Source organism: Protomyctophum bolini, assembly GCF_963924005.1.
Source record: "Protomyctophum bolini genome assembly, chromosome: 8".
NCBI classification, from domain to species: domain Eukaryota; kingdom Metazoa; phylum Chordata; class Actinopteri; order Myctophiformes; family Myctophidae; genus Protomyctophum; species Protomyctophum bolini.
This window is the reverse complement of record NC_137869.1, coordinates 19,422,765-19,441,019: the sequence shown is the minus strand read 5'-3', so window position 1 is coordinate 19,441,019 and position 18,255 is coordinate 19,422,765. Positions and strand designations below refer to the sequence as shown.

The 18,255-nt window shown below is 41.6% G+C and overlaps 3 protein-coding genes across 5 annotated transcripts in view; 2 read left to right on the top strand and 1 right to left on the bottom strand.

The window, feature by feature from the left end:
- The first annotated feature begins 232 nt into the window (after window positions 1-232).
- Window positions 233-6,079, top strand: nipa2 (NIPA magnesium transporter 2). Its single transcript, XM_080771072.1, has 6 exons — window positions 233-629; window positions 1,587-1,823; window positions 3,106-3,162; window positions 3,267-3,357; window positions 3,460-3,620; window positions 5,126-6,079. Exons 2-6 carry the CDS (start codon window positions 1,685-1,687, stop codon window positions 5,770-5,772), a joined length of 1,095 nt encoding a protein of 364 aa, XP_080627198.1. The 5' UTR covers window positions 233-629; window positions 1,587-1,684; the 3' UTR covers window positions 5,773-6,079.
- Window positions 6,080-6,215: 136 nt separating this feature from the next.
- Window positions 6,216-18,255, bottom strand: part of cyfip1 (cytoplasmic FMR1 interacting protein 1) — a 44,658-nt gene continuing 32,618 nt past the window's right edge. For all 3 annotated transcript variants that reach the window (XM_080771060.1, XM_080771059.1, XM_080771061.1), the window contains 10 exons: window positions 18,044-18,243; window positions 17,236-17,323; window positions 12,325-12,468; window positions 11,918-12,008; window positions 11,308-11,438; window positions 9,194-9,266; window positions 8,591-8,685; window positions 7,852-8,090; window positions 7,589-7,736; window positions 6,216-6,900 (listed from right to left, as the gene is read on the bottom strand). In XM_080771060.1, coding sequence (XP_080627186.1) covers window positions 6,736-6,900; window positions 7,589-7,736; window positions 7,852-8,090; window positions 8,591-8,685; window positions 9,194-9,266; window positions 11,308-11,438; window positions 11,918-12,008; window positions 12,325-12,468; window positions 17,236-17,323; window positions 18,044-18,243 — 1,374 coding nt within the window. In that variant the 3' untranslated portion in view covers window positions 6,216-6,735. The remainder of the gene's footprint in view (window positions 6,901-7,588; window positions 7,737-7,851; window positions 8,091-8,590; window positions 8,686-9,193; window positions 9,267-11,307; window positions 11,439-11,917; window positions 12,009-12,324; window positions 12,469-17,235; window positions 17,324-18,043; window positions 18,244-18,255) is intronic.
- Window positions 13,442-17,201, top strand: fndc9 (fibronectin type III domain containing 9). Its single transcript, XM_080770098.1, has 5 exons — window positions 13,442-13,629; window positions 14,438-14,536; window positions 14,999-15,223; window positions 15,861-16,072; window positions 16,406-17,201. The coding sequence occupies exons 1-5, from the start codon at window positions 13,615-13,617 to the stop codon at window positions 16,518-16,520; spliced, it is 666 nt and encodes a 221-aa protein (XP_080626224.1). The 5' UTR covers window positions 13,442-13,614; the 3' UTR covers window positions 16,521-17,201.

Here is an 18,255-nt window from a genome sequence, read left to right as displayed (position 1 = left end):
AGTGAATCATACTAAATTTTCTTTTTGTAGGCCTTTGTTCAGAGATGTTCAAAAATAGTGAAAAATAGCAGATCTACAAGCTCACAACGCATGCAATACGTTGGTACATTTATGTTGTAATGCGTATTACTAATTTACTACTAGTAACATTTCCACATGATTGGACAGAGACAGCTGGTACTTTTTCCTGGGGGGAGGTACAGCACTATATCTCTATCGCTCACATATTGCTGTGTGTCATAGTTAATATCATAGCCTTTCAAATGAGTAGCCTACAACAGGGGATTTGACTGTATACATGAGAGTAGTAAAAGTTGCGTAGACTTTGCTCCCATGCAGCAGGCTTGTGGAGGCTGGAGGGTTAATAACAGCATAGGATAGGTTCAGTGGTGGTAGATAGATGAGCAGAGGGATCAGAGTGAGAACAGAGCAAGCAGCCCTGCAGAGCAGAGCTAGGCAAGCATAGCAGCGGGTGGGAGGAACACGTACTGTCCCTGTGTGTGTGTGTGTGTGTGTCAGCTCTGTGTGAGGATATGGAGCCCAGCAGCTAACTGCTACTGTAGCTGTCAGCTCACCTCCACCAAACACCACCATTTTGGTCTGGGCCAACACAAGATACCATCGTACGGGTAATTATACATTTTTAAATACTCAATAAAACCAGCTAGGCACATTCGCTGCTTTTAAATGAAACGTTGTTTATTTTATTTATTTATTTTAAATCTGCTATAATGTTTTCCCCTGGTGGCTGGCTCTTCTGGTTCGCTTCAGCTAATGTCAGCTAGCCCATTTCGCTAGCCTTTTTCTTGCGCTAATAGAAGCTAACATGGAAGTGAATGTGTTTGTTTAAGCGCTGGTTGGGGGCAAAATATAAACCAAACTAAGAAACAAACCAAATTGGACTGCTGCCACACGCCCGCGTCACGTCTAGCCTACTGGCTGTCGTCAGCTGCTTGTTAATTACAACCACAATGCTGAGCTTTTCCTGGTCTTGCCGTCTTTGACTGTCTGCGACTTCCTCAAATTACTCAAATGTTTAAGATGACATTCTGTCACTCCACACCTCCGATCTGGTACCGTTCAAACATAAATATATATCTACTCAGTCTCTGACTGAGTGCAGCAGGCAGCAGACACATACTGTAGCGGCTGTAGCCTATACTGTACTGCAGTAGTTTACTGGCCAAGTCCAGGAACTAGCTGTGTGTGGTGGACTGAATTCACATCTTTGTGACATTTACTTTAAATGTGTCGATATCGGTGATGGCGCATCATCACACACTCAACCAGGGGCTGGCAGTTTGTAATCTAACATGTTGTTATCTAACAAGGTAGCCATGTCGTCTGCTTGTGCCTTGTGGGGGATTTAATTGTTGTAACTAAACCTAGCCCTAAAATGGCTGTGATATTACATACATTTAATGTATTTCCATATACAGCCATAAATCACTCCCACCGTGGCTGTGTATAATCAATGGCATACATGAAATACATCAGGGTCACTAACATTCTAGGCATATAAGTAACTGACTCACATTTTGTATTATAATTTTTCTAAATCCATTCCTCCCCCTTATTGCTGTCAGGTATTTTGGCTGGTCAGAACTGTTCCCTCCTTGGTCAGCATCATCAGTGTTCGGTGGTAAATGTGACAGACCACGCTGTCAGTACATCCAGCCTCACTATGGGTCAGGACCGGGGGCAGTATGATTTTTACATTGGCCTCGGACTGGCTGTCAGTTCCAGCATCTTCATCGGCGGCAGCTTCATCCTCAAGAAAAAAGGTCTTCTGCGCCTGGCCAGGAAGGGCTCTATGCGGGCAGGTATGTACTGTATTATGGTGATCAACATTTTAACAACTTTGTCATGAAAACGTTTGAGAACCGCTGCTGTATTGTATGGGGCCGCGGGCGTGGGCATAGTGTTTGCAACACTTCATTGCAACATGTTGTTGAGCTGAACATGTCTGGGTTTGACTTTGTCTGACTTTGACTTGGCCTGCATGTGACACGCCTATGCATTCACGGCCATAGACTATCACTGATTCTCAACGTGTGGGGTCCAGTTGGACAACTACGGGTTTGTAACTCGGTGTACTTTTTCAGGAAACTTCCCCCAATCTATACTGTTGGAATTCTTAATTTAAGTTAATTTAACTCTTGAGAGATGGAACCAAATGGACCCTTTTGCACACTCCCTGAGATAGACCCATAAGGGTCCATTTGGATACCCTGGTGGTCCCCACACCAGACGTTGTGGACCTGTCGTCTAAATGGATCAACACATGACTGCAGCTCATAGGAATTCACTTTTATTGCACATAGTAATCATTAACTTTGCTACACAGTAAAACCCTAGGTTTGTGTTTCATTCAAGAGAATGTCAAAGAAAAGCCGCTATAAACAAGTGTAGCCTGCATGTAAAATGTAGTCATTTAGAGATGAAAGATTATTAATGTTTATGTAACGTGTGATCTGCGTTGTGTTGTGGAATAATGAAGTTCAGACGACTTCTCTCTTTGTTGACAGTTTAATCTGGTAAATACACAGACGTATCTGGTCAGTTTCTGTCTGTGTAACACACCCAATCCTCAGCACGTCATGGGCATGTCTCATGTTAGACTAACACCACTCAATAAACATACAATACAGATTTCAAGGAAATAACAACACAATGTACTGTACCTGGTAAATACACAGACGTATCTGGTCAGTTTCTGTCTGTGTAACACACCCAATCCTCAGCACGTCTATAACAGAATTAACAGTGTGACCAAGAGCATGTTATTATAAAGAGTTTACAGTTTAGTATGTTAAAATAATGAATTAAAAACATGTACAAAACATCACCACTTCATGTTGGTACATTTAGCATGTTTAGAACCACTAGTATTCATCACAGTAAACATACAGACTCTTGTTGAAAATAGTGTGCTGAGGAACACATCTTACCATGGGCATGTCTCATGTTAGACTGACACCACTCTAAACGTGGACACCAGTGTTATTCAATGAGGTGCCGCCCACTAACCAATAAGAAATGTCAATACTGATGGAGCAAGTGGAACCCACTAAACTCTGTTACATTTACACCTGTTTGTTTCAGGCCAGGGTGGTCATGCCTATCTAAAAGAGTGGCTGTGGTGGGCTGGCTTATTATCAAGTAAGTAGCACTGTGAAGAGAAATTACACTAAACAAAGTGCACGTGATATACCTCTCATACTTGACTAACCGTGAGGCTGACATTATTCTCTTCAATATTACAGTGGGTGCCGGGGAAGCAGCCAACTTTGCAGCGTATGCTTTTGCCCCAGCTACGCTCGTCACCCCTTTGGGGGCTCTCAGTGTGCTCGTCAGGTACAAACCTACATTTTTCCTTCATTTAATTGTTGATTTGCTATTTGTGGACTGTACCTGTGGACTTGAATCTGACAGACTGATGGTTCATGTTGTTTCCAGCGCCGTCCTCTCCTCATATTTCCTGACAGAGCGGTTAAACCTGCACGGGAAGCTTGGCTGCATGCTCAGCATCCTAGGTTCCACCACCATGGTCATCCATGCACCTAAAGAGGAAGAGATCAACAGCCTGGAACACATGGCCAGGAAGATGGTTGACCCAGGTATAGTCTTACACTGGCTGACTGTTTCATTAGAGCAGAAGGGAAATTTATCTGACGGAGGAATCGTTGACCTTGAGAATTGCTCTAATTTGGGGACACATGACAATAAAGTATTTGGTTTGGCTTTAGACCAGGAAGGTGTACTTCATCCATATTTGTTCACTTTTGAGGTCGGTTACAGAGAACACTGAGCTCCCCCTTACACTTTTGAAATGGGGACATGCTGTCCTCAATGTCTGCCAAATAAATGACAGATCATATAGTAATAATATGTCCTATCAAAACAAAGTTACAAAGTGCTTTACATAATTCTGAAGAAAAAAATAGAATCTGTAACAGCATGCAAACATGACATGCAAAATTTGTTTAGTTTTGAATCTTTTTATTTAGCCAGCGTAAAGCACATGCATTTCCATCTCTTTTTCAAGAGGGCCCTGCTTCACACTCCCATAGATAAATACATTCGCACCTGGGAGCTGTCCAGTACGCAAAGACCTGGTTAACGCACTGCTCCGGGCAGTGCACCCCCGCCTCCCTGTTCTTCTGCGTGTGTATAGTGTCAACACACAGAGATGACAGATCAGAATCACACACACACTCGCACGCGACAGTTTTGGTATGGAATGAACATAATATAATAATTAGGCCTGCATCGCTTTGCCTAAATCACTGAATTAAGAAAAGGACTGCAATTGGAAAAAGCCTGCTGTTGGCTCCCATTTGTTGAAGAGACATCTACACATTTTCAAATTATATTGTTATTTTTGCTTAAATTATCGCTTTAGCTAAAACGCTGAATCCCGCGTATAAAGTAGGCTATGTACATATAACTACAGGCATTAATAATTTCAGACATTAATTAATACATTTTATATAGCCTACATTTAACAAACAGGGTCGGTTGCCTGCCATGAGGATAAAACCAGAAAAGCACATCAGATCAGGTATAAAGTAAAACGAAAATGTGACAACCGCATGGAAAAAGGGGCAGAAGAACTGGGAGGCGTGGGGGGTGCGCTGCCCAGAGCAATGTGCTAACCAGGTCTTCGCATCCAGTACAATCACAGTGTATACTGTTGTTCACCTACTTACCAGCTCAATCACTTCCCAGAGTTTTCCTGACGGTCTCGGGGATAGAGTTCCTCACCTAACTTTAGACTGTTGCTGTGAGAAATAAAAACATTTAAGGGAATCAAACTAATCAAAAATAATAATACTTTACTACTACAAACTATTAACTAATTTAAAATGGAAAAACATTTGCAATTCCTTTCCAACTGATTTTCTCATTCTTTCTTAGTTTACTTTACTTACAGCCATGCATCTTTTATATTCACACATTGTGTACCATTACAATGTAATAGTAAATAAATGGACAATATAATGTAATAGTACATTATATTGTCTATTTATCATTGCATGTTTTAGTTTACTTGCTCATTTGTACCTTCAATGTGTGAAGAAAGAAAAGTTATTGACCAAGCTTCCACCCTGCGTTTCCGTAGGTTTTGTGTTCTTTGCTACATTAGTCATCATCGTGGCTCTGATCTTCATATTCGTGGTGGGCCCCCGCCACGGTCAGACCAACATCCTGGTGTACATCACCATCTGCTCTGTGATCGGGGCACTGTCGGTGTCCTGCGTAAAGGGACTGGGCATTGCCATCAAGGAAGCCATTGCTGGGAAGTCTGTGTCGGGCAACCCACTGGCGTGGGTCCTGCTCCTGGGCCTGGTGGCATGCGTGAGCACACAAATTAACTATTTGAACAAGGCTTTGGACATATTCAACACCTCCCTGGTGACGCCCATCTACTATGTGTTTTTCACCACGTCCGTCCTCACCTGCTCGGCCATCCTGTTCAAGGAGTGGGAGCACATGGGCACAGGCGACGTGATCGGCACCCTCAGTGGCTTCCTCACCATCATTGTGGGCATTTTCCTGCTCCACGCGTTTAAAGACGTTAGTGTAAGCCTGGCTGCTCTTGCCGTCTCCATGAGGAAGGATGAAAAGGCCTTTCCAACGACGAACGGCGTGGCTTCTCACAGCACCTACGAGCTGCTACACACAGACTCCGCAGACACCGAGGACAGAGAAATGGGCTCAAATTTTGACAGCATATCTAGAAGGAATGGTGCAATGACAGCCCCATAGGATCATAAAGGAACTTGTCACCCCCTCCCAGACTAAACAGCCATGGCATTGCTATGCACATGGTATTGACAACCTTAAGACAATCAGTTTTAGGGGACAAGTGACTTGGTTGGACCAATCGATTGTACTACAGTTTTCATTTGCCTTATTTCTCTCAGAATTATGACTTGATTAGTATTTGTTTAGAACTTTATTTCATTCCTGTGTAGCCCTGTAAATAGTCAGATTTTCTAAAATAAAGAACTTTGTTATATTACGTACAAAGATCTGCATATACATGCACTGACTTGCTTTCTTTAAATTCATAGATGTGTTTTAAGATGGGTCCTGCTGAATATGACAGACATTCACTAAGATTTGTGTGCTCGTAATACTTGAAAGTAACATTATGTTGAAGTCACCATGAACTTTTTTGTATTGTTTACATAAAAAGCACTCAGATCAACAGATTTGTTACATATTTATTGAATTAAAATGATTAAAACATTTGAAAGGCACAGTGAATAAATGCTCAACAAGTATGAACTTTGTTACTTCTCAGATTTCCTCTTAAAAAGGATGAGTTTAGCATGCATGTTTAACAATATAGAAAATACAATTTACTTTGACCCCAACTTAAAATAGGTTACAATTTCTCCATTAATATTCCACCACTGCAAACCCTTAAATATTTATTTGATAAAAGTAGTCTTCCCCTCCCTGATCTATAGAGTTCCATAAGTATAAAACAAAGTAAAGTCCATTCAAAACAAGGGAAAATAGCTATTCATCTTTCAATAAGGCACAAGTGAGTACAAAAAAAGAAAATAATTCAACATAAAATTGTGGCCCAACTTCCTTAGTTATTTTGTTTTTAATCATGGTCCATTGTGGCACAAGTCCTAGATATTTCTGGCTGGTGCAAGGAAAGGTAATGACTATTTGGAACCGTTGTGACTGCTGGCAGGCGACGGAAACTAAAATTCAGTTACTGGCGAGAGATTGGTGTATAGGTGGTTGGAAACACCGGACGTGTTCCACCGGCATGTTCTCCCCATCTCCTGACTTCAGGTACTTGTTCAGAATGGCAAAAATCTCATCGTTGATGACTTGGAACTTGCGGATTCTATCCACCATCTTCTTCAATGGCTGAAGGCAAAAGACAAGACATTTCTGTGTTGCAGCATTTAAATGAGAGAAATGTTGGATTGATGATGGACATAAATATTTGCATTGCCTCAAGGGGGACAATAGAATATCCACTGCAGGAACATGGAAAGATTCATAATGGGTGCTCTCAAATTAAGTGTAGTATATCTTTTCAATCAAATTAGTTTCCTCTTTTAACCAACATTCTCAATGTATGATTGAAATTGTTTGAGTGCTATGCCATGACAAAAGCCTACATCAATAAGTATGTCTATAAAATACCTTTTTCATGAAATCAATCATGAATCACTATTAAGTACAAAGACTCTTCAGCAAAATACAGTATGTATTAATTATTTTGCGTGTGCCAGTATTATATTTGGGTAGTCTCTCCTGAAGTGCCTAGGTATTATTCATTATGTTCACTAGAAGCCGTGTAATATTCAGCATAATGTACAGTGACACACTCACGTCAAAGTGAAGTCTTCTTAAGCCAGAGTTGTACATACAGTAGTTGCGTGTGGGTACTGCACACCGAAAATAGCTGATCTATAAGCCCACATTGCATTGCGCTTGCAATGCATCGACAGCTCGTAGATTGGTTGTCACGGTGAGGCACCCACGTGCAACCAAGTACAAATCATGCATTAGTAAGTTAGTATTACTACTCCGCCTTTCCTCAACTCACCACACTCTTGATGATCTCGTCCTTGCCGTCATGCTTTTGCACCTTGAGGAGATGGTAGCTGAAGTCCAGAATGTCAAATCGTCTCTGCTGTCCCAGCAGGGCGATTATCATGCAGCCTGCCCAGTGAAGGCCATCCCCAAAACACTGCCTGAAAAGCAGACGGGTGAAATGTAACGTTTATGCACACGTCATTTATATAAGGCGCGTCAGTACAGGCCAGAACAGCTCTTGTTGAGAATTTAAACCAAAATATGGGGACTCACTCCACGGTAAATTCGTGGGCTCCCACTGGGATGCAGTAGACAAACTGCATGGCGCTCCAGAGACGGTGGAACTCCACGCACTCGTCCACGTGCATCACACCGTTGCTGGGCAGCGGGCCACGCCAGATGGGGTCCTCGAGGAAGCCTCGAACGCGCGTGAGAATGACCTCGAACATGGACAGGCCACAGCACAGACGCTCTTTGGTAAGCAGGTCACCCTCACGAGCAATGGCGATTTGCTAAAAGAACGAGAAAGGGTTGCCATTAGGGGGTGTAACGATACATTTTAACAGCGATACGATACATGGACGATATTGGTTCATTATGGTGATACAATCCGATACAATGATTTGAAAGCGATACAGTAACTATTTAAAATACATTAACATTATTTTAAACTAAGTAAATAAACCTTTAAAAAATTGCTAAATACCACGCAAAACAATGTAGTATTATCTGCACAGCAAAACGATTCGATACCGATTATTTGCATTGCAAAACGATACGATACATAGTCAATGTTGCAGTTTTCATTTCGATATACTTCGATTCTTGAAATAAAAATAGATTTTTCGATACAGTTACTATATCGTTACACCCCTAGTTGCCATGGTTGGGAGATGCCGAGTTCCAAGTCACAACAAAATTGGTGATTGTGTTCTGACAGCACCTAACTTGGTCATCTTTCACTGCACAAGACTGATTACAATAATGGCATTTCTGAAAACGCCTACTGTACCTGTGGGGTGCCGAGGCGCTCTATCAGTGGAACCAAGTGCAGGGCTGTGTATTTGGCCTCCAAACGTTTCATCTTGGCATCAAGACGCTCCCCCTCTGCGGAAAGTCAAAACCACAACACACTTCAGAGTACTGGAAATCTCTCCAGGCCATGCCATCTGACCAAGTTCAGCCCAAGAGCTGGCCGAAAGATGCTCTGAGAAGTCACCAAGAAGCCCAGGGTAAATCAAATAAAACAAATATGGGTTAACCGTTTGACAGAGAACGCTTGTTTGAAAAACAGTAGCACTGGAACTGTGTCTGGACAGATAAACGCAAGTTTGAATTATTTAACCAGCATCATGTTTAATTTGTGCAAACCTAAACCTTCCTTTGAATAAAACAACCTTATTTCGGTGGTTTTACATACAATTGCTTGTGTTGGCCAGTTAACAACTTTCTGTGGTCATGTGGCTGTTAAATGTTTTCTATTAATTTAATTTAATTTGAAACAAAAGCAAGCTCCCATTGTTTGATTCTTTATTTGTACATGACTAAAAAGAACCAAGAGAAAAGGTATATGCAAATATAATGGAATAGGGGGAAAAACTTTTGTGATATCTACCTTTCACATGGACTCTGGGAAGAATGTTCTGGAAGGGTGCGGCATGCAACAAATCACAAACCTCCTCCTGGGACTAAAGATGAGACAAAATACAAAACCATTGGCATAATATCTTCTTTTGAGAGCATATTTCACTTCCATCCTTGATAACTGAGAATACATATCAATACTATGAACATGTAGGTCTAAATTTGTGATATCAATCACTGCCACAAGATGGCACTGATAAGCCATACACTATGACCGTTTGCCTAGAATCACCCTGGTTGCAGCCTGCTATCTGCCAGTCCAACTAGAAACATTTCTGTCCATAAATACCGTTCAAATGAAAAATAAAACAACATTCCACATAATCAGTGTTGGGGAAGTTACTTTTAAAAAGTAAGGCATTATAGTTATCGTTACTTATCTAAAAAAGTAATTTGTTACTTTACTTTACATGAAATTATGAAAGTAACTACTTTACTTTACTTTACTTTAGAAAATAATAATATAAAAAACGGCCGAAACCGAATACCGAATATAGGATTTTTTTTTGAAGCTAGATCTATAAAGAATAGGGTTGGGAGACTTGGGACTTCATTAAAAAACATCTAATTAATTGGAGGCTTTGTGATGAATTCATCTCAATTAATCACATTTTAATCGCATATCAATAGGCATATTTGACCTGAGCAGTGAGCTTTTTTTCTACATAAGCATAGGCAATAAAACAAGTAGTAATAATTATAGTGATAATATTATTTATATAAAGCTTCTCTGAGTACTTAAAGAGGAGAACATGAGAAAACAAATAAAAACAACTTTATTAGAGAAAAACTAAGACTATGGAATAAAATAAATTAAAGTGGAATGAGATAGCAATATTCCAGATGTGGGTTTGAATTTATAGGTGGTGGCATGTCTCTGACTTTTGTGAAGTGCATCGTTTTGACAGGTCTGCCTGCTGTGGACAGTGACACCCTGACCATTAAACACGGGCAGACGCAACGATACAGTCTATCATTCATTGTTAAAGCTCCAAATGATATTCCCATTCGTCTTTGTGTCTGCCCGTGTAAACGCAGCAGCGAGTGTGAGGGGTTAGCTCCCATGCTAGCTAGTAGCTTCCCTCGTCAACAGAACACCACCACAGAACGGGTGGAAGCTGCTGATATCACGTTGCTTGTGCCCGTGGATGGGAAATAAGATTTAAAAGGCTATGGAAGCGTGGATGAAAGGCAAAGCACAGATCTGTGCAAAGTTTTGTCGGATCTGTCTGTGCATTCCGTCTGCTGCAGTGCGTGTGTGTTCTGTCAACTTCTGTGTTGTGACTTGTTGAGTCTGTCACTGGCTGGCTGAATGCATAGTTAAAGAGCGTCATAAGCATGCGCCCTTCCTGCGCTGGAAGTAGCAGATCTACAAGTTATCTACCCGTCGCAATGCACAGCACGTTGGGCTTGTACATCTGTGTTTCTCCCGCAGTTTAGTTGAATTATATTGATTCACAACTTTATTTGCCCCCTTCACTTCAGCAGCGCAGAGACGCCTGTATGATAGACTCACGGAGCTGCATGGCCAGACTTTTTTCACTGATCACATAAGTTGACATAACGCCATAACGCGCGTAACGCTCGCACAATAACTATAGCGCCGTTATGGAATGGGGAAATGTAAAGCGTTAGGTTACAAGTTACTGCAAATAGTAGTTACGTTATGTAACGTAACGCATGTAAGGGCGTTAGTCACAACACTGCACATAATAGATGAAAATAGCCAGTCTAAAAGCTCTAATCGGCTATCTTCACTATCTACAGTGGTATCATGCTTGTAGAACGCAGTACCACACCGTGATACCAGGAATTTTTTACGTGCACGCGCAGGAACGGAATGGTGTGTGCGTGCACGCTAGAACGCGTCCCCCTAGATTTAGTGTAATTTGTTTGTCGATTTGTTGGCATGAGAATAATCCCTCCAAAACCTTGTTTCTCGATTATTCGGTTAAAAGTGGGGTATTCGTTCTAAATATGTGTACATGCTCGGTTAATTTCCCAGCCCTAAATATGAGTCAATCACACTGGGGATTTTACAATTCTATCTCAGCGAGGCTAGGCTGGGTTTGAGGAAGTACACACCAGACTCTGCTCACTGAGCAGGCAGAACAGGAGGGCATTGCCAACTTCTCTCAGGTTCTGGAAGCACACCGTCTTCAGTTCAGCATATTCCACGATGTCCTTTAACTGGTGGTGAAAGAACTCCAGGATACCTGCATATGAAGGAGAGGGTGGTACAGCTGCATTAACCCACTTTCAACCTGGCATCCTTATTTCGAGCATGACCCCTTTTTTTCTTCTTTTGTTTTCTTCGTATTAAAAAACAGGCCCACATGTCCATACAATGTATATTTCATATATCCAGATAAGAGACCATAACTCTTCTTTTCAAAAATAGCAGACCTACAAGCTTGTAGCACACTCGGTGGCGTGCTATGAGCTTGTAGATCTGCTATTTTTCAATAGCTAAATTATAACAATGTTTAAAACACCAAAAGGGGTTCCCACCCAAAATGGGTTAATATAACGATCTCTAAAAATCGATAGTTGCAAGTGAAACCCTAATGTACAGTACATTGTCCCCTCCTTAGTTGGTGAACCATGTAGACTGGATATGCCGCAGTAAAAGTGTTTGAGCCGAGTTGACCGTTTCAATTAAACGTCTGATAGAAAGGGCATCCGCGTCACACACCTGGAGAGCCGTACTCGTGGCGGGGAAGGCGGCATATCTTGGGCATCACCTCCATCAGGGTCTTCACATACTGCATGATGGTTCCCTGGAGCTGTATGAGAGGAAGAGGAGGGACCATTCATTTAGCGCCCACATGGTGTCCCTATCCTCAGCATCATAGCATCATCAGTCACAATTTCTTTTTTTCAAATAACAACTTTACGTCTTGGCACAGGTAGGGTATGCTGCTTAAAACGTAACCCGACGTTCCTGGCACAGATTGTGAGCAATAGCACATCTTCAAGCTCAAAAAAAGTTGTCAGCTGAAGGCAGACATTTTAATATAATATTTATATTTATAAATATTGTGACATAACCCTGCTCAGACAGCAGGCTGTTCTTGCTCCCCTGGCCGCTCCGTTGCTTACCAGGCTTTTGACGACCTTTAGCAGCTCCTCCATGACCACGGCGATGCCTTGGTAGCCCAGGAGACGGCACATGGCCTTGATGTGTGGCGGCCCCAGGAAGTTCCTGTAGAAGCCATATATGCTGCTGTACGCCAGGTTCAAGGCCTGCATTCACAGAGAGACATTGGGAGGGAGAGAGAGAGAGAGAGGGGGGGGGCGGTGAGAGAGTGAGTGAGCGAGGGATAGAAAGATTGAGTTTGAGAGTGAGAGGTTGAGAGTGAGACAGAGAGTTCTTTAAAAGTAAACACAGACCAAATTGACAGAACTTCGCCTGAATACATATATAGCAATTACTAGCTGCATCATGTCGAGACGATCTGACCGTCTAATAATACAAGTCAGGAACAGGCCATTAGCTAGGACTGCATTGAATACTGTACTCCCTTCCCTACAACCAATAAAGAAATTACCTGTGGAGAGCATTTTTTTTAGTTCTCAGATCTCGTTATTTTTTCCAATTATTTTTATAATAATAATAAATCAAGAAAGGAGAGAGGAGATCCGCACACCGTTTTAGAAGCTCCCAAAATAATTTATTAACAACAGATCCGCTCGGTTATTTTGGGAGCTTTTAAAACAGTGTGCGGATCTCCTCTCTCCTTTCTTAGTTAGTTTTTGGATCCTGCAACCGTTGAAATGTGTGGATGTGCGTGCATCTCTTGACCATAATAATAAATCAACTAAGGGTTATTTTAAAACTTTTTTTTTTCTTAAAGTAATTCATTACATAAAAATAACAAAGTTTACAAAAACACACCGCTTGGAATTGAGGCTGGTGTGACAAAGTGGGCTGTAATTTGCCAATATAGCGTCACTGTCGGACAGAAACCGTGTATACAATCTCACTACACCTTGTAGATCGCCTATTTCCATTGGAGCACAGACTCAGTCCGTTTTCTATTTCTTAAAAAGTAACAGTTTTGGAAATAAAAGCTTAAAAGCCATATCCAGCATCCTCTCCAACAGAGCAACAGTCCCTGTCACTACTCCACCCACCTCCCTCCCTCCCTCCCTCCCTGCCAGGGTGAGAGTTGATGCAATCATACTCCTACTGTGTGGCTGTAGTGTAGGAGGAGAGACGAGGCAGTGACAGCGCATGGAGGAGACAGAGGCACGTTAACAGCGGATCAGAAGAGGAGCGAAGGCTACCATGCCTCAGGGGCAATCACTGAGGAGCAGAACCACTGCAGGACGCTGCGCGCCCACACCCGGAGCAGCCACCAAACTGTCACTCTAACCCGCCTGCTGTCAATGCGTTTCTCCTCGGTAAGTCCTCCCCTTCTGGGGTTGTTTCAGCCGTTTCTCTGAACTATCATTGTTGGACAGGAGCAGAGTGCAGGACCTTCTGGTATTATGGTTTAGATTGAAGTATGTTGTTGCATTTTCCCTATTGCTTGATAAATTGAATCAAAATTGATTTAAAATAAATCTAAATCTCATTTAAAAACATGAACATTGAGATCTAAAAGTGATTTAATTTGTTTAATTCTGTACTATAACTATAACCTATAGGTAGTACTGTACTCTAGGTACATGGTTGTGTGTAATACTGTGTATTTCATTTGAAAAGGTTATCAGAAATATAGAATAAAAATAAAGTAATTCCTTCATACCATAATAACCATATAGATAAACCATATTGCTTGTTCAATTTAATCCTCCAACCCACTAAACCCAACCAAATTAAGCTTGTACATGAAACCAATTTAAGCTACGTGTGACTTAGCTGTGTTGCAATGCACATCGCAATGCCGTCTGCATGCTCAATTCAGCACTGACCTTTTGCACAATGCTCATTATTTAACAATATAAATATACACATTATATTATGTCACCCTTATGTTTTGTTAGAGTGGTTGTAAGCTGTGATCTTCCGTGTCTCACAGAAAATAGCCAAACTACAATCAGCTATTTACTGTACGAGACACCAGTACACAACTAATAAGACTTTTCTATTTCCCTGTGGGAGTCGACATTCAAGTCAACATCTAAGTGGTGTAATCAAAGCAATTTCCGTTTCTCTCTCTCTCTCAATAACACACACACACACACACACACACACACACACAAACAGCTCACGACCAGGACAAGTAGAAGAGAGACAGATCGCAAGAGAAGCCAGTCCGCCATGGCGGGCGTCAGCGTCTACAACATCTCCAGCACATCGGCCGGGGTGAACTTACACATATAAGTTGACCATTCATTGTCACACAAATAATTGCGATTAATGATTTAATTGGGGGGGGGGTTTGACTTTTAGGCTTCGTAATAAAAGAAGTGCACAAATATAAGAAGAAATCTGGCAGATTTTACTCTGATAAGCCCAGCCAACCAATGTGCTGTTCTTACCTCGCGCTGGTACGCTCAAGTCTCTCTAGAAGCGTTAATATCCCAAACAAGAGGCATGCTGAAGTCAGAAATGAAGACTGAACATTGCAAAAAGCAGTTTCTTTTTCTCTCTTTTTTATATAATAAAAAATATCAAAAGACGCCTATACACGTCATTAGCACACCATGGTTTTGATATAAAAGACATGTAGGCAAAATAATAATAATAATAATAATAATACGATTATGGCAAAAAAAAATGCGATTAGACGATTATGTAATAATTCATAATTGTGACAACCTATAGGTGAGCTGGCCGTCGGCCCCCAGCTGCCTGGACACCTTCTACAGCGTCATGTACGACCCCAACTGGAGCAGCCTGTTCATGGTCTACAAGCGGCGGAACTTCCTGCATGAGGAGCGCATCCCCGCCAGCCAGACGGCAACAAGCCTCTCCAAGCTCGTGCCGCACACCACCTACTTCCTGTGCGTGACCTGCCAGGCGGCCAACCCGGCGCGGGAGCAGTGCCAGGTGTTCACCACGACTAAAACTAAGACTACATATTGACAATTTCTTTTGGCTGGGGACCCCTAGTGGAAATGCTTTGGCCATGTCTCGCGACCCCTGCCCCGCCCCCCCCTCCCCACCCCCAATACAAATTGACTGCTACAATAACCTTAATAATAGCGAAAATACATCATAAATAAATACTGAAACCAGATATAATCATTAAGGAAAGTTTATGCATGCACTATGTAAACTCTTAATTTCCATTATTCAGCTGCAAAATGGACCTCCCCAAAATAATTTGGAGTCTCAATCTAGTCATTTGTTTACTCTGTGCAGAAATGGTTTAGTTATTTATTTTCATGCCGATTCATACTGGTTGTCAATGTAAACTACATATCAATTAAAACTAGACTCAAACTAAAACATTTCAGATGACAAAAAAATAGGACAAAAAATAAATTGGATAATGGAAACTGGCTGAATCAGGCTCACGCTAGCATATTTAAAATGTTATTTACCGCTGAAATCCCATTAGTTGCCATGCTAAATTGACGTGAAAATGTGTTTTATTTTTTGGGATTAAAAAGACTATGGAAAAAAAAAAAAAAAACTAAAACTAAATCCCAAATCTTGCTGTCAAAACTCAACACCACTGCAGGTGTTCAGCACACTGAGCGACAGCGGCGACGAGGCCCGTGACGGCGGCGTGGGCGTGGGCTGGGAGCTGGCCCTGGGCGTGTGGCTGGCCAGCAGCCTGATGCTGCTGCTCATCACCGGCGTACTGCTGTGGAGCTGCCTGTGCACCGTCTGCCCCGGGGGGCGCAGCGGCCCGGGAAGCCCCCTGGACCGCCACCACGCCGGGACCATCAGGTCTGTCACCATTAACACACATTTAGGTTTGACCATTAATTGTCGCACGAATAAAAATGGCGACGATTAATTTGCTTCGATTTTGCATTGGAAATTGGAAGATGAGTAGAAATTTCCGTTTGCCTTTTAGACTTTGTAATGAAAAAGTGAACGGGGCAGATATGACGAAATAACTGAAATATATCAAGAAATTACTGGAATTCTTTTATGTATTACTAAAAAAAATTATCGCAAATACTAAATAGCTGATCTACATCACAAAGTGACACATTGTAAACTTGTAGAACTGCTATTTCTGCTATTTTTTTGACAACCCTACTACAGTACCTCCAGGTCTGATTGCCTCTCCAGCAGCAGTAGCAGCGACTGTGTCACCCAGACCGCTGGCCACGTCATCGCCCAGGGCCAGCTGTTGAGGTCACCCGCTAAGCCGCCCGATTCAGTCTGAACTGGCTGAATCAGGCTCACGCTAGCATATTTAAAATGTTATTTACCGCTGAAATCCCATTAGTTGCTATGCTAAGTTGACGTGAAAATGTGTTTTATTTTTTGGGATTTAAAAACGAAACATCTCCATGCTCTCCATTTGGTATACTATATTATACGATATATACGTTTTAACGTCTTGATTTTATTATTCTATAAATTCCACACAACAGAAGGCAATTATTCCTTCTTCGTGGCACAAAATATTTTATTTATTTATTAATTAACAAAATTCCGGTAATATTACTTTGGTCGAGGCCGTCCCCACCTACACGGAGGGCAGCTGTGGCTCAGGAGGTAGAGCAGGTCGTCCAATGATCCATGGGTCAGCGGTTCGAATCACGGCTCCTCCTGTCTACATATCTATTTAAAGCGCCTTGGATAAAGGCGCTATATAAATTTACACCATTTACCATTTACACCTACCTCATTTGTTTACTCTGTGCAGAAATGGTTTAGTTATTTATTTTCATGCCGATTCATACTGGTTGTCAATGTAAGTACATATTTGTAATACGTAGCAAATGCTTGCCTTTGTAAAACATGACTAATATACTGTACACTGCCACAGATGTGTTCACCAAACAGATAAACATAATTAAAAAGCCTTTGTGTTACAGGAAAATAAAACATGTAATGTGGATGACGTGTATTAAACATGTAAGAAGTTTACAGACCTTGGACCCATATAGGTACTGGGGCTGTGCATTGGGGGGCTTGTCTCTCTGGAACTCCTGTGAGAAGGGCAGCACCGTCCGAACAAACCTAAAGATATGAGAAGAGATCATGAGAAGATTATGTTGCAGGGGATAATCCCCAGAGATCATTCAACAAACACAAAAGAAACTCATTTATTGATTGTTAGAGGCCTGACAACTCAATAATATCAGTATATATATTAGTGTGGGCAATGTCAGCCTGATGTAGCAACCAGGGCCATGAATCATCCAAGTATTGCATCACTTTCTGCTGTAGATCTGAAAAGACTAGACATGAGAATGTGCGGGAAAGCTTATTTTTTTTCCTCACTGGAGCGTCCTTCAGCAGCCATTGAGAACGGCTGCATTCTTTAGTCTTTATTCTTTATTCCATGACAAACAATACATATTACACAATACAATAAAAATAACACTTCACAATGTACAATCTTGCAAAAATTACATTCATAATACAAATACATTTAAGACATTAAAAGTACAGAAAAATAAAAACACTAAACAAGACAACCCCTTAAATTATGTCAAATAATTCAAATAAAAAAATTGGGGTAATTGATCAGGTGTCTTTTAAGGAGCCTTTTAAAACTAGCCTTAGAGTTACCGTGATTATAGTTGGTAACGTGTTCCATATTGAAGTTAACATGCAGCGGAAGAAAATCAGTGTAAGCTTTCACACTTACTGGGGTTTTTCAACCATGTTCAAAGTGGTTAAGGAGAGTTCTGCTAAGCAGAGAAGGAGCAGTGAATATTCTGGGAATTGACTGACCTGTTGGTAGAGCCATTGTAGCAGTAGTTGGGCAAGAAGTCATAGTTGAGCTCCCAGAAGACGTGGAGCGTTATCCTGCCGTAGGGGGCTGACACGTTGTGGTTCGCCTCGCGGAACATGGCGTCCATGCTGTCTAGTGTCAAGAACTTGCTGAGGAGTTTGTGGGTCATTCGGTTGATGTCCAGAAGACCTTCCAATTCCTACGACATGGG